Raw genomic sequence first — 14908 nt, 5'->3', positions numbered from 1 at the left:
GCTGGAAAGTGTGCCTCAGTTTGAGCACCTCTTTCTCGGTTTAAATTATTCATGCGAGTACATACATGTGCTTGAGCTGCAACGATTAGTCGTCATTAACTTTTATTTAGCTCGGGACCCCGGTCAGCATAAAGAAAATACTTGGGTTCCTGATTTACATGTGTCCCCTTGATAATTTGACGTAACAAGTATATCATTTACTGCAGTTTTTTAAAGGTATAGATTTGTTAGACTAAAATGTAATATATAATGTGTATGTATAATTTTAAATATATTAATTGAATTAGGAAACCTTGTGTTAAATTAAAGATAGCTTTTTACAGGCTTTTAAATATGGAGATCGTATTCAACTAATATATTTGGAGAAATCTAACGGTGTTTGACATTTCTAACTTTTTTCTGACATTTTACTAACCAAATTATTCATTTAATTATCAAATTCAATCATATATGAAAAAATAAGTTGTTATAATTGGTGCAAAGATGCAAGAACATTGTTTATAGTAAATCTAGAATTCCTTAAAAGTCTTTCAAACCTGGCAGAAACCATTTCACTAAATAATGTCCTAGATTCTTGACCTTAAATGTCCCTGCGTTTCTCCTTGTCTCAAAAGTTGTGAAGATGGTGCCCCTAAAAAAGAAGGGCACAAACAAGACGAGGAAGATGAGGAGGAAATGGAGGCTGAGACAAGACGTGAGCAAGAACAAGAAGAGATGGAGGAAGAGGAGAAAGAGGGACCACGAGAGGTGGACCATGAGGTGGAGGGAGAAGAGCTGAACGAGAAAACGTCTCTGAGAGAAGTATATGAACGCGCAGATTACCCAGAATGCACCTCGCTGAGTTTAAGGGAGAGTGATGGAGAGAACAGCATCGACCTCCTGGGATCCCCCCGACCTCTGAGTGAAACCAGGAACCTCACCGCCAGCGAGCTGCTGCTCAACAAGTCAGTACACACGAGAAAGCATGTTTAATCTTTGGTAGGAGAAACAAGTTGCTTTGTGGCATCACTAATGGCAGTATTATCATTTCTGTCTTTCCTTCCCTCCCCTCCTTGCTGTAGTATGTTTGAGAATGATGAGATCTCAGAGTCGGATACGTTTTTCGTGACGTTGCCGCGGCCGCTGAAGCTGCTGTTCGCCCTCTACAACACCATGGTGTCCAAGTCAGAGATGCTGTGCTACTTTGTCATCATCCTGAACCACATCGTGACGGCGTCCTTCCTCTCGCTCATCCTGCCCATCCTCATCTTCCTCTGGGCCATGCTGTCCGTGCCCCGGCCCACCAAGCGCTTCTGGATGACCGCCATCATCTACACCGAGGTACAGTAGGTTAATATTACACTCTGTTGTGTGCTGTGTTTGACATAATATTCAAATGTGAGGGGTCATAATTTGGTGGGATATTGTTTTTAGAACAAATTGACTCCAGACACCAATACATGTATTATCAAAAGCCTTAAGTTTTGTTGAATTAAACTTGATTTTTCATCTTATCTGCATTTTATTTTAGTTTTAGTAAACATGAGACTGTGACTTCTTTCTTAGATTAAATGTATGCAAATATGTGTAAAGGTGCATGTTGACCCCTTGTGTGGGTTCCCTCCATTGTCCCTCCCATACTTGGGTAGAAAAAGCTTAAGACATGGCTACAGAAAGAGCTGAGTAGAGTCTGATTAATTGTCATGTGCAGAAAACAGAAACTACATTTGTTCTTGGGAAAACATTATCTGATCGAATGTTTCTAGCCGCTTCCTGATGCAGAACTTGTTTTCTGTTTCTCTCAGCTGACTGTTGTGGTGAAGTACTTCTTTCAGTTTGGTTTCTTCCCCTGGACCACCTCTGCGTACCGAGGCATCAACGCAGAGCGGCCCTTCGCCCTGCCCAACATCATCGGGGTGGAGAAGAAAGACGGCTACGTCCTCTTCGACCTCATCCAGCTGCTCGCTCTGTTCTTCCACCGCTCCATTCTCAAGGTAATCATGATCTGCTCATTCAAATAAACCCACCTGCATGCTGCTGTATGTCCAGTAGGGGACCATCAGCATTGTTTTAATTCAGCTAGTTTATCAGGTTAAAATAATTGTTGTGTCCATGACTGCGCAGTGCCACGGGCTGTGGGACAACAAAGAGGTGGAGATGCCAGATTTTTTCAAGAAGATGAAGAAGAAAGTGGACAGGAAGAAGATGACAGGAGGAGATAAGACGGGCAACAGTGATAGATCTAAACGCCGGCTAAAGTTCCTCCCTATCCAGGCCTCCACCACCTCCCTGTTCTGCAGACGGAGGAAAGGCGACTCAGCAGAATCTGATGGTAAAATATTTAATAATAATAATAATAATTCATGGTATTTATTTTAGTGCTTTTGCAAGGGCTCAAATTGTTTACATTACACAAAACATATGTTAGACATGTAATACATTGAATACTGTGGACAATACCCACAGGAGCAATTCAGGGTGAACTAAACTTAAATCAAAATCTGACCAGTTTAAGAGAATCCAGTGTAAAATGTTTCCTTTTTTTATTGTTTGTGTTTTCTATGGTCCCATGGTTAACAAAACCCTTTCTCTTCACAGTTAACCATTGGGTTTTGTAAATGTTATATATAAACAACAGCAGATACTGTTTGTGTAATTGTATCTGCTGTCGCATCATTATTGCCTAAAAAGAAATTCAAATGAGTCTGTGATACTGAATAGCAGCTTACATTTAGTGACCTACTCTCCTTGTCTACTAGGCATTTATATTAATTCAATACGGTACTGTAATCTTCCTACAGGGAGTTATATATCCGATAGTGCTGTGTCGTGAGTTTCTATTTTATAGTGACCGTATTGTTTCCATATAGTGCATTCAGTTTTCTATATTTTTTGATTTAGGACTCTCTATATTTTTGGCACGCAGTAGCCATGATGTAATATTTATATATTCATTAATTTACCTACGGTACTTAATAATGCATATGTGTATCGCTTTATTTAAAAGAACCCTGTGCATGTAAAACTAACATTACATTACATTACATGTTACTTGTTAGACGCTTTTATCCAAAGCGACTTACATACATTCAGTACTGTGGACAATCCCCACAGGAGCAATTTGGGGTGAAGTGTCTTGCCCAGGGACACAACGACATGCTGACTGCTACCCCCTGATTCCAAGTCCAGCACACTATGCACTGAGCCACAGCCTCCCACTAACAATACAATGTTAAAAATAATAAACTTTTTATATAAGTAAACTCATGCAAGTATCTTATATCTAGTATTTAGTATAAACCAAATTCAGTATTCTGTAAGCACATGTTGTGATTTGGAAGGCAGGTTTTACTCATCTGGTTGCAGGTATTAAAACTTAGAGATTTCTAAAAACATTTTTTTACCTCACCTTCCATGACTTACATTTCTTTCTTTCTCTTTTCTTTTTCACTGGAGAGGGGAAGCCCAAGAAGCAGCGGAGCATGAAGAAGAGAGGACAGCGAAACAAGATTCCTCTGACCAGGAAGCAGAGGATCCGACAGCAGATCAAAGAGAGGATGCTGCAGGCCAAAGCTGCCATCATAGAAGTGTAACCACCTCGTGACATTTTAGATATGTCACCATTTCCTTTAACAGCTAGCATATCCATTTTACAGCTTAGAAAAGTGTGTTTTAACATTGCATATGTTTCATCCACAGCGCCCTTCACATTTACTTACCCATAAGACAGTTCTTCTATGACATCATCCACCCAGACTACAGTCCTGTGTGTGACGTCTACGCTCTCATGTTCCTCATCGATGTAGTCAACTTCATCGTCACGATATATGGATACTCGGCTTTTGGAGTAAGAGTCTGTCTCAGTACACACACTTAAAGTGCCTGTTATAGTATGACACTAACACACTGATCTTGGTCTCTGTAGAAATATTCTTCAGCGGCCGACATCTCAGAGTCTCTGTCGGAGGACCAGGTGCCAGAGGCCTTCCTGGTCATGCTGCTCATGCAGTTCGGCACCATGATAGTGGACCGGGCCCTCTACCTGAAGAAGTCCCTGCTGGGAAAGTGTGTTTTCCAGGTGGTGCTGGTGTTCGGCATTCACTTCTGGATGTTCTTCATCCTCCCGGGCGTCACTGAGAGGTCATTCTGCTCATTCAGTTCATTCATTTGTTAGACTTTTAGATTATTCATTTTAAGAATGATTAGAATAATATTTACATTGACACTGAGTCCTTATTTCTAAGTGTGCAGGCGTCATCCTGCACACTTGAAATGTTTGGTTCTAAAAACATTCTGAGAATGTTACCATTCACTGTTCTAGGAATGTTTTCAGCGGGAAGTTTTAGTTTGGTTCCCAGAATGTTCTTCTGAAAGGTAGGATAACGTTCTCTAAAAACATTCTAGGTAGGGAGAGAGACACACAGTAGAAACAAACACATACTAACACTAACAGGGGCTTCAGGGACGGGCAGTGACAGTCGGTCCGTTTTTCTATATGTCTGTTGGTCTCAAATCTAAAGGGTGCAATAACGATTTGTATCCAATATGCATAAACAGCGGACACTGTTTATACGCAGCCCTCACAAACCACACACGGCCAGATAGCTTATCTAACAGTTAGAACCTACATACGAGACACAACCTTTATAGTCAGAAAAAAGTGTGATTATTTTCTGATATTTTACACATATGATATTATGAATACTGTGGGCCTACATACCTTAGTGTGATTATAAGTGCATGTGAGTGAATATTGGCATGCAAATTCGTTTTTATACATCCTATTCATTGTCTCAATGCACTCATGCAGCCATTATGCAAATGAACCAACTCAGCTGCCGGAGGAGAGTACTACCAACGTTAATAGGCGATACTCCTGGCGACTAAAAGTGGCTTTTGTCATGATAGAAATAAACCGAATTGGTTTTCTAAGTGTTATTCTATCAATATGACAATAGAGACATGTGCATAAACAACGAAAATATTTTAAGAATAGTAGGGTTCGAACAATGTTATCAAAAACATCTTAAGAAGGTTATCAAAAACATCTTATGAAGGTTATCAAAAACATCTTATGAAGGTTATCAAAAACATCTTAAGAAAGTTATCACCAAAAATGTAAGAATGTTATTAGAGAACGTTATCCTACCTTTCAGAAGAACATTCTGGGAACCAAAATAAAACTTCCCGCTGAAAACATTCATGTCTAGCTGGGAACTCACACATGCCACCGCAAACATGCAATATCTGCTTACAGCTTATCATGAATTACATGCTTGTTTGTTTTTTTCAAAAGGACAATGTGGTGACATCAGATTTTTTAAAACATCCTTTTCAAACAAATGCAACAACTTGTGTTTTATGACAACTTCTGCTCAATTCTGTTGTAAAGCACTTTGGCACAAACCTGGTTTGTTTTTAAAGCGCTCTACAAATAAAGCTGACGTTGACGATGACCGTGTTAATATTTCGCATCACAGGAACGTTTTATAAAAAAAGAATAACCTCCTGAAAACCTATAAAAAAAACGTTCCGTCATCTCAGGCCTCAATAACCTCCTGAAAACATTTTCTGAATGTTGCTTTGAAAATGTTCTTCTTTTGTTATCATGTAACATTGAGGGAACGTTTTATAAAAGAACATCTTTAATGTGTTACCCCAACAACGTCCAAAACACATCCTTAGAATGTTGCAGGCAAAACGTTCCACCTTTGTTAACATATCACATTAAAGGAACGTTTAATAAAAGACTTTCTGTCATCTCAAGCCTCAATAACATCCTCAAAACATCCTCTGAATGTTGCAGTTAAAACGTTATGTCTTAGTTAACCTTAAACCTTATAGGAACATTATTTAAAATGATAAACATCCTCTAAAGGTTCTTTGAACATCAGATTAAAACGTTTTCTTTAAAACATTTTTAGAACCTGTAGGTAACGTTAGCCAAAGTTGTGAGAATGTTCCCTGCTAGCTGGGATACACAACTAAAAATAAATGAAATCATTTTCTTTCAAATTGTGTTTTAATTGCTTTGATTATAAGATAAAACACAATTGTGACCAAATTAAACAGACAGTGTTTTTTTCATGAAACATGAAAGTGCACATTCACTGTGTTTTTCTTTCAGTATCTCATCATGTCTTTTTCGCCCCACAGGAGGTTCAACAGGAACTCTATTGCTCAGCTCTGGTACTTTGTGAAGTGCATCTACTTCGGCCTGTCTGCCTACCAGATAAAATGTGGCTACCCAAACCAGATCCTGGGCAACTTCCTCACCAAAAACTACAACTACCTGAACCTCTTCCTCTTCCAGGGGTAAGAAAACGGTTACTGGCCTTATACAAATAACTCTGTTACGCATGCAGTTATTGTAATTGTATTGAATGAGACACAATTTAAAAACTTTAAAGACTCTTGATAGAGTCTTCAGAGTGTATTTGAATTGTTCTCTGTTAGGCATTTAATCTTAAGGATAGTTTTTATGGTGAATTTGACCAAATAAACTGAATAAAATCCTTAATTTTCCTTAAAAAAATCCTTTACTCGGGTCCTGCTCCAGGTTCCGTTTGGTTCCCTTCCTGACAGAGCTGAGGGCCGTGATGGACTGGGTCTGGACCGACACCACTCTGTCCCTCTCCAGCTGGATCTGTGTTGAAGACATCTATGCAAACATTTTCATCCTCAAGTGCTGGAGGGAGTCCGAGAAAGTAATTGATATTGCACTACTCGCTGCACTGTTACTACAGAACCTCTCACATTTAAAGCTTTAAAATTACAATATGTTTTTACAATATGAATTTCTGCAGGGCTTGTTGCCTTATTTAACTCCTGTACTCTTGTTTTCAGACAGAAACTATCATCCATATTCTAATTTAAAAGATAATTTTAGTGTTATCCTTTATCCTTTATGTAAAAATGCTGTATAAAAACGTCTAAGATGACAGGAAGTAACTAATACGTTTTATGACTGAATTCTTCCAGAAATACCCCCACACTCCGGGTCAGAAGAAGAAGAAGGTGGTGAAATACGGGATGGGAGGATTCATCATCTTCGCTCTCATCAGCATCATCTGGTTCCCGCTCCTCTTCATGTCGCTGGTCCAGTCGGCAGCCGGAGTGAACAACCCCCCGGTGGAAGTCTCCATCCAGCTCAGCATCGCAGGATACGAGGTCAGCATGGAGACGAGGACACCGAACTGTGTGCTAACTTCTCAACTTTTAGAGTTCTTGTACTTATATTCTAAAACATTGAATCTAGCTGGCTGCTTATGTTCAGCCAGGGATTCTTTCTAAACAGCAAAGTTGCTTTTAGCTTTAAGGACTACAGCAAAAATAATGCAAGTGTGGTGTCTTGTGAGTGAAAGTCAAACACTTGAGTCTACAGCAATGAAGACTCAAGTGTTTGACTTTCAAACACGTCTTTACTGTTTTGAGCGTAACAAGTAAAAATGCCGATGTTCAGCAAGTGTAACATGGTCTCTGTCCAATTACACTCTCATGGTGGCACTAGAAAGAAAGTCAGAGGATCACCAAATATAGTAAGGTACATCCTCCTCTGTGAACCATGAATTTCTGCACAAAACTGCATTGGCAATCCATCATTTGTCAAGATATGGTTCATACCAGCAATCACGTTTTTGACTTGTCCTCTATCTGTGCGGGTCAGGGGACAGTACTTGTCCATCTCCAGTGTGAGTGTATGTTATACTCTGTGTGTCTGATTGTGTTTCCACAGCCTCTGTTCACCATGACCGCCCAGGAGCAGAACTTGGTTCCGTACACAGAAGCTGGATTCAACCGACTCACCAAAGTCTACGCAACCCATCCAGTAAGATTTAACTTACTTTAAAACACCAGAAAAATAAATGTTAAAATTCTACACTCTTATGGTATCTTTTCTTTAAATATGGGTTTTTAATTATTTTTTAATGAGACAGATTGTGTTGCTAGAGGAGGCAGACGTGTTTTCAAAAATAAGTAATTAATATTTTAAGGTCAGGAGAAGGCACTGCTGTATGCAGAGACATACACAAGTAACAGTTTGGCACCCCCTGGTGGATAAATGGTTAAGTAGCATAAGCAACCCCTTTATTGTAAAGCATCTTTCAACAACAAGGCATTTTTCACATTCATTCACAACAGAATAGTCTGTGCATTATTTTAATGTATCCAGGCAGGATTTTATGTAGGATATGAAGACAGTAACGTCAGGGTTTTTATTTCACAAATTTGCTGGAATGAATATGGTATTTTGCTAATAGCACAATCAGATTAATAACATACATTTTCTTTACATGCATTCTGTCATCTAAACAACTACAAGTAATCAAGTTTAGGTTGAGTTTCTAATTTTCGTTTAAATAATTATTATAGAACTGTTGTTAAAATAATATCACTCTTTCCAGTCGGCGATGCAGTTCATAATGAACTACGGTGCAGACGACATCATCGTGGCTAAGATCAAGAGCGATGCCAGTCTGCTGTGGAGCATCAGCCCGGCCAGTCGAGCCGCCATGATACAGGAGCTCAACAACTCCCCTCACGTATACATGACCTTACGCTGGTCGCTGGTCAGGTCAGTGTGTGTGTAAATAATCACTCGGCAGCTTGTTTGTTTGGTTGGTTGACTTGTTTATGACGAGCGCGGCATAGTTTCCAAGTTATAAAAGAGGATGGCGAAAGTGTACTCTGCTTTTCGGTGTGTGTGTGTGTGTGTGTGTGTGTGTGTGTGTGTGTGTGTGTGTGTGTGTGTGTGTGTGTGTGTGTGTGTGTGTGTGTGTGTGTGTGTGTGTGGTGTGTGTGTGTGTGTGTGTGTGTGTGTGTGTGTGTGTGTGTGTGTGTGTGTGTGTGTGTGTGTGTGTGTGTGTGTGTGTGTGTGTGTGTGTGTGTGTTGGGTGTGCGTGCAGATCCAGTGGGCTTGTATATCTCGTTGTAGGTTTTAATGGTTATACAAATCCTTGTTTAAAATGTGTACATTTACTGGTTTGAAATGAATTCCTGAGTATGGATATTTACTAAATATATTTTTCTAAAATGTAAAGCTCAATTATATTTATTACTTCCTGTGTTTTCTGGATTTTGGTCAGTTTGTGAACCCTTTATTGTTTTACATATCAGACAAGGAAGTACTTTGAGTACTCAAGCATCTGGAATTCGAACAGATGCACATTGCAGCGTGTAAACTTTGGCCCTTAACGTTGCTCTCCTTCCTTCAGGAACACGTCCATCTCAATGGTTGTAGAGACGGTGGGAGAACACACTGTGAAGTTTGAGGACCAAGCTTTGAGAGAAGGGATCGTCCACATGCTCCAAGGCAACAGCAGCAAACCTGTGTGAGTAGCACACACACACTTTACATACTATAAATGATAATGTGAGAAATTAAATCAAACAATCATGCTGTTAATCGTTCTAACCAAGATTTACTCTGAATAGAGTAGTTGTTGAAATGGAGGGGCGCAGAATGTGTCCTAAAAAGTGTTAAACGTGTTTTTCTGTCCCGTAGGCTCATTCATTCTCTGCTGCCGAAGTTCATCAGAGGTAACAGAGGAGCCGAGTCCAAAATGGCAAAAAGCATGAAAGTGGGTAAGTTACAGCTTATTGTGCACAGACCATCCTGCAGGTGTTTTGGGGGAAACTATTCCTTTTACATTAATTATTTTATTTTGTATCGGTATTACTAAAAGCATATAGCATTGTGCACAATTAAAACAAAAATATTAGCGATACATTTGAGAACCATTTTACAGCCTGGCTCTTCCTACATTATTTTCTATTTATACATTAGCTTTAATTATTTACAAATGAACATGGGACGCTTCCACCTTGGAAATTACAAAAATACAAATAAAGTGTGTGCTGTTAGATACAATTATATAAATCAAGTCAGCTTGAGTCTGATCCTATAGACTATTTTTGTTTTACTTTACTTGGAGGTAAAATTACCTTTCCATAATATATACATATATATATTTAATGTGTTATTTTATCCATATAGTGGTGGATGGCTCTGATTTTAACCACCTCATTGTGACAGCCTATTTTATATTTATCCTTTATCAATGATTACTGCATTAAACTTATAATATCCAAAGGCATCCATCTTAGATAAAGGCGAGCTCATTTGATCAAAGCTTGTTGAAAACATACAGTTTAATTTATCCGTCTCGTGTTTTCCCTTCAGGGTACTCGGAGCGCCCGGAGGTGCAGGCGCTGTCCTTCTTCAGACCCATGTCAGTGAAGCTGGAGCAGGTGGACTCGGGCTCAGAGAAAGGGGCCGACCAGTGGTGGGTGGTGGAGGAATGCTCCCCCGTCGTCGCATACTCCCACCACAAGTGCCACAGCATAGAGATCGTGGTGATCAGCGATAAAGTCAGCCCCTCCAGTCTGGGCTTTCTGGCCGGACACGGGTACGTCACCTGCTTTTCTTTTTTTTTTAAACTTAGTTTTTATTTCAGATTTCATTATACATACATGTTCACATTTTGGTCAACAGTTTTTTTCCATTTTCATTTAGCTGTATCTACATAGCCAACATAAGAAAAAAATAAATAGTAATAAAGTACAAAAAGAGATCAATAAAAATAATAAAATAGACATATGAAAAGATAAATACATACAAAGAATAATAATAAAATAAAACAGCAAAGGGGGGGGGGGGGTCATCCATGTGTGTGTCGTTGTGTGTGTGCTAAGGTGCAGGTCAGAACCATTCAATACACTTTGATCAGGAGGTTAAAACATCACCTGCATTTTGACAGTAAAACGTTACTCATAATTTATGTACTTAATCCATTGTATGTGTATATATTTGAATTATTCCTGCATTTCCTTTGGTTGCTTTATTTATTTTCTTTCTTTTTTATTATGTCTCAAGTATAATTGTGTGTTGTTTTGTTGGGGAAGTCTGGTTCTTTAGATATTCTTTGCCAACAACTACGCTGTAGCTGTTGCATGTGACAAATAAAGCCTTTGAATCATTTCAAATAAAGCAAAAGGTACGGCCGCTCCTATCCCAACAAGATGCCTCCATACATTAATTACAAGTAGATTAGACTACTGTTATGCACCCTTTGTTTTGTTCCCATAACATATATTGATACATTGCCTTAAATTAAAGCTGCCAGGCTTTTAACGGGAACAAGAAATAGGGAGGCGTGTGGCGCAGTGGATAGAGCGTTGGTGTTCGGATCAAGGGAGCACAGGTTCAAACCCCACTGCAGTCAGCATGTCGTTGTGTCCCTGGGCAAGACACTTCACCCCAAATTGCTCCTGTGGGGATTGTCCACGGTATTGAGTATGTAAGTCGCTTTGGATAAAAGCGTCTAACAAGTGACATGTAATGTAATGAGTATGTCAGCACAGTTTACCTGCACTGGCTCCCATTTTGTTATTATTGATTTTAAAGTTAATTTTACTTTAAGCTTCTAAAGGTTCGTGACTAGCCTACATCCTTAGTTCTTTGTCTATTTATAATGCTTCACAGACCCTTAGATCCTCAGCTGCTATCTGTTTTTATGTATTCTCTTTTCTTTCTTATAAGAGTTTGAACTACACCACTACAAAAGAGATGCTGTAAAAATAAAGTGTATTATTATTTTTATAATAAAACTTTTGTTGGTTAGATTGGCTGTTGTGGTTTCACAGTGGCATCTCTCACATAAATGTGTTGAACATGTCCTCTGTCTCTGCCCCCCGACCCCCCTCCCTCACAGCATCGTGGGTCTGTACATGTCGGTGGTGCTGGTCGTCGGAAAGTTTGTCAGGGAGTTCTTCAACGGGATCTCCAGGTCCATCATGTTTGAGGAGCTGCCGTGTGTGGACCGGGTCCTGAAGCTCTGCACGGACATCTTCGTTGTCCGGGAGACGGGAGAGATGGAGCTGGAGGAGACGCTGTTTGAGAAACTCATCTTCCTCTACCGATCGCCGGAGACCATGATCAAGATGACCAGAGAAAAGAAAGACAGCTAGGGTTGGGCTGCGGAGGGTGTCACGCCTGCACTCCCATCACTCAAAATGGATGTATTAGAGCAAATAACCTTTGGTGCAGTAATGTCCTTTATTTGTATTAAAATGAGCAGCAGGTGAAACCTGTGATAAATGATCCAGTTGTAATCAATCTGCTGAATATCTATGAGCGAGATTGTGAGTCCCATTATGACCTTTGCGTAAAAAGAAAGAGCATCTTTTAAAGCGCTTCTATCAAAAAAGATGATCACATGGTTTTCATACCTTTACATGTGATCATACTGACACTTATCATAGTTTCACTCATTTAAATAATTGAAACAATGATCTGTTAACCAACACTACAATTCCTAGCAAAAAGCTTAAGGAGTAATGTTCTATCATACAGAAAATCAACAATGACATGTTTCAGAATACTTTTAAAGTCACTAAACTATAACACCAATTACATTTGGTTACAGTAAAACAATGAAAGCGTGCCAGTGTTTTTGCATTTGTTTTTTACTTCCAGCCCACATGGCAATGCATGCATTTCTGATGATTTTGAATTCAGGTTTTACTAGAACAGTATTCCCCAACTCAGATTCTGGCAGGATCATTAAAAGCTCAACATACCATTGATAAACTCATGGTTAACACACACATACCTCTGTAAATACCATGTTTCTGTATACTACCATGTCAACTACTGCACTGATTTATTTATACCAAAATAAAAATTCTTATAGACAAATGTTCCAGTGTCTCTTTGTGCAGTTCTGGAAATGCAAGAATACAAGGAAACAAAACGTATTTCCGATATTCATCTTTAATAAAATTTAAATTACAAATGAAAAGGAAAGTAGAGGAATTTCATCCAGGTCATCTTGATGTCATCCATCTTTCTTCTCTGCGGTGTGCAGGACAGGACAATAAAGGACCTCACAACTCATGGGGAAACTATCAACATCGGATTCTCAAATCCTGGAGGGAAACAGAGACAGTACAGAAACATTACTGAAAATATGTCCTCATGAAAATTATTTTGCATCCCAGACAGAACAAAGGTATCATTCATATCAGTGACTGAAGGTTTGGAGTTGATCTACTTGCAAAGTAGGGGTGCAAAGACAGGTTGAGAACAATAATGTCTGGCGGACACTTCCATGGGTGTAACACCATTAAATGTAAGGTAGGTTGGGTATCACTTAAGATGTTATTATAAAGGTTTATGCACTATTGATTTTTAAATAATTCGAAAATGTTAAGTACACTGAAACAATGACCTTGTCTTGGTAGAGACTTAAGCATGAGATAAGAGTGTTGTGTTATAGGTTTTATTCAAACAGTCCAATTAATAGTTCATTTGAGGTTGTGATTTTGCATAAATAAACATATGCCTGTTTCCAAAACAATGCATCCAGAAAATATGTTTTAGGTTTAAATACTCATAGCATATAAATACATTATATTCACCTACATTGGGTACAGTAAAATGATGTGCAGTAATATTATTCCAATATCAATACAGACTTATGCAAAGGTCCACATGTATGAATTGTGTTTTACAGTATGAAAATGTCCTGTTGGTTTTCCGAGAGCGCAAGCCAGTAGTTTGTAATACCAATGTTCAATACACTAAACGGCTGGGGACAAATAAACTAGCATAATATCTATTCTGAAATTAATTTAAATCAAACTTATTTCCATATCCCTACATTGATTGTTTCTTGCCTATTTACTGATGTTTAGTTCAATTCAGTCCAGTAAGTTTCTGGTCTTTAATAAGCTTTATGCGTTATGTAGTTCGTGAGACTTTTTCAGAACTATACGCGTGTTATATACCATTTGCTTAGTGTCTCGGACCCCTACGTTTCATATAGCTTTTAAGGGGGTCCCACTCCCATATCTCCATTGTATCAGATTGTATTAATCCGTATACACCTCTCTGAAAGGGGCTATTAAGCAAATAAGAAAGGACACCGTCACTACTGTACTGCATAGGATGTAGTAGCTTCTAATTCTCGTAAATTGGAATGGTGGATTACAATAAGCTAAATGCTATACATACTTCCTCCACACAAGTAACCTGGGTCAACATTCAATGTCACAGGCAGCTGCCTCTCCTTCAAACATTTAGAGGCCATGGTGCATGTATTTGCTGTCATCTCTTGTGTTGTTTACTTATTGTTTAATGCACTTACATGTTGCTACTTTAGCCGTGTAGACTTTGACGCTGGACTCCGCGGCCTTCATCGCCTCGGCTTTGAGCTGCGGCTTCATCGCAGCCCGCAGCGCGGTGGCGCAGATAGACGAGAAGCGGATGTAGCTGCAGAAAGAGGACACACTTGTTAGCCGCATGCTAAAGGACACTGCTGACCTCCAAAAAACACAACTGCTTCTTAAAAAACAAGTAATGTATCCTATGCATTATACGATGCCGTGTCATATTTCGGAGGGTTATCGGCTAACGTAAGCGTCCTAAGTTAAACACATGGGATTTAAAGCTAGCTAAAGCTACTATCGTATGTTAGCTATGTTGCCTGCTCAGTTATATAATAGACATAATAGCTACAGGGACTTTTTAAAGTACCGCGTTATCAAGCCAAAACCTTAAATAGAATAACGTGGTTAACACTCAGCACAAAGCGAAATCTGCAAATGTATATTATATATATTTTTTTACCTGAGGCCTGCCTGTCTCCAGTATGCGACCATCTTGCCTGTGTTATACCTTCAAGGACAGTTAGGATCTGTGCGTGATGACGTAATATATCTACGTTGTTTATCCCCACCCAATTAGAACCGTGCCTGACCACGACTGACAGCTGAGACCTTGGCTTGTCCTGCCCCCAGTAATTTAATATACAAGTTTGTTTTATAATTGTTAATGTTCAATATTATCCTATAGTAAGCTATACAAGTCGCATTTGCACATGACATATATTTAAATATATATACATATGTACATGTATATTTATAA

The 14908-nt window shown here is 39.1% G+C and overlaps 2 protein-coding genes across 2 annotated transcripts in view; one reads left to right on the top strand and one right to left on the bottom strand.

Annotated features, from left to right (window-relative positions):
* si:dkey-11f4.7 (piezo-type mechanosensitive ion channel component 2) overlaps window positions 1-12604 on the top strand; it is a 29572-nt gene extending 16968 nt beyond the window's left edge. Inside the window, exons 30-45 of the mRNA XM_034144808.1 lie at window positions 615-944; window positions 1062-1320; window positions 1785-1973; window positions 2104-2311; window positions 3436-3568; window positions 3679-3826; window positions 3905-4119; window positions 6136-6294; window positions 6539-6686; window positions 6961-7149; window positions 7715-7807; window positions 8385-8554; window positions 9195-9311; window positions 9485-9564; window positions 10163-10388; window positions 11694-12604. Of these exons, the coding sequence (XP_034000699.1) occupies window positions 615-944; window positions 1062-1320; window positions 1785-1973; window positions 2104-2311; window positions 3436-3568; window positions 3679-3826; window positions 3905-4119; window positions 6136-6294; window positions 6539-6686; window positions 6961-7149; window positions 7715-7807; window positions 8385-8554; window positions 9195-9311; window positions 9485-9564; window positions 10163-10388; window positions 11694-11949 (2920 nt within the window). The 3' untranslated portion in view covers window positions 11950-12604. The remainder of the gene's footprint in view (window positions 1-614; window positions 945-1061; window positions 1321-1784; window positions 1974-2103; window positions 2312-3435; window positions 3569-3678; window positions 3827-3904; window positions 4120-6135; window positions 6295-6538; window positions 6687-6960; window positions 7150-7714; window positions 7808-8384; window positions 8555-9194; window positions 9312-9484; window positions 9565-10162; window positions 10389-11693) is intronic.
* A 131-nt stretch (window positions 12605-12735) lies between these two features.
* atp5f1e (ATP synthase F1 subunit epsilon) lies at window positions 12736-14754 on the bottom strand. Its single transcript, XM_034144809.1, has 3 exons — window positions 14612-14754; window positions 14130-14254; window positions 12736-12909 (listed from the first exon to the last, which is right to left on the bottom strand). Coding segments are annotated over exons 1-3 (159 nt in total). The 5' UTR covers window positions 14644-14754; the 3' UTR covers window positions 12736-12907.
* Between the last annotated feature and the right edge of the window lie 154 nt (window positions 14755-14908).

Source organism: Trematomus bernacchii, unplaced genomic scaffold (assembly GCF_902827165.1).
Source record: "Trematomus bernacchii unplaced genomic scaffold, fTreBer1.1, whole genome shotgun sequence".
In the NCBI taxonomy this organism is placed as follows: Eukaryota; Metazoa; Chordata; class Actinopteri; order Perciformes; family Nototheniidae; genus Trematomus; species Trematomus bernacchii.
The sequence above is the reverse complement of the archived record's forward strand: the minus strand, read 5'-3'. Positions and strand labels throughout refer to the sequence as shown.

Bases quoted from the DNA above. Each gene is read 5' to 3' on its own strand.
- atp5f1e (XM_034144809.1), bottom strand. From the start codon at position 14,643: ATGGTCGCATACTGGAGACAGGCAGGCCTCAG. The intron at 14,255-14,611 runs GTAAAAAAATAT...CTCTTTCTGCAG, and splicing joins TGGAGACAGGCAGGCCTCAG to CTACATCCGCTTCTCGTCTA.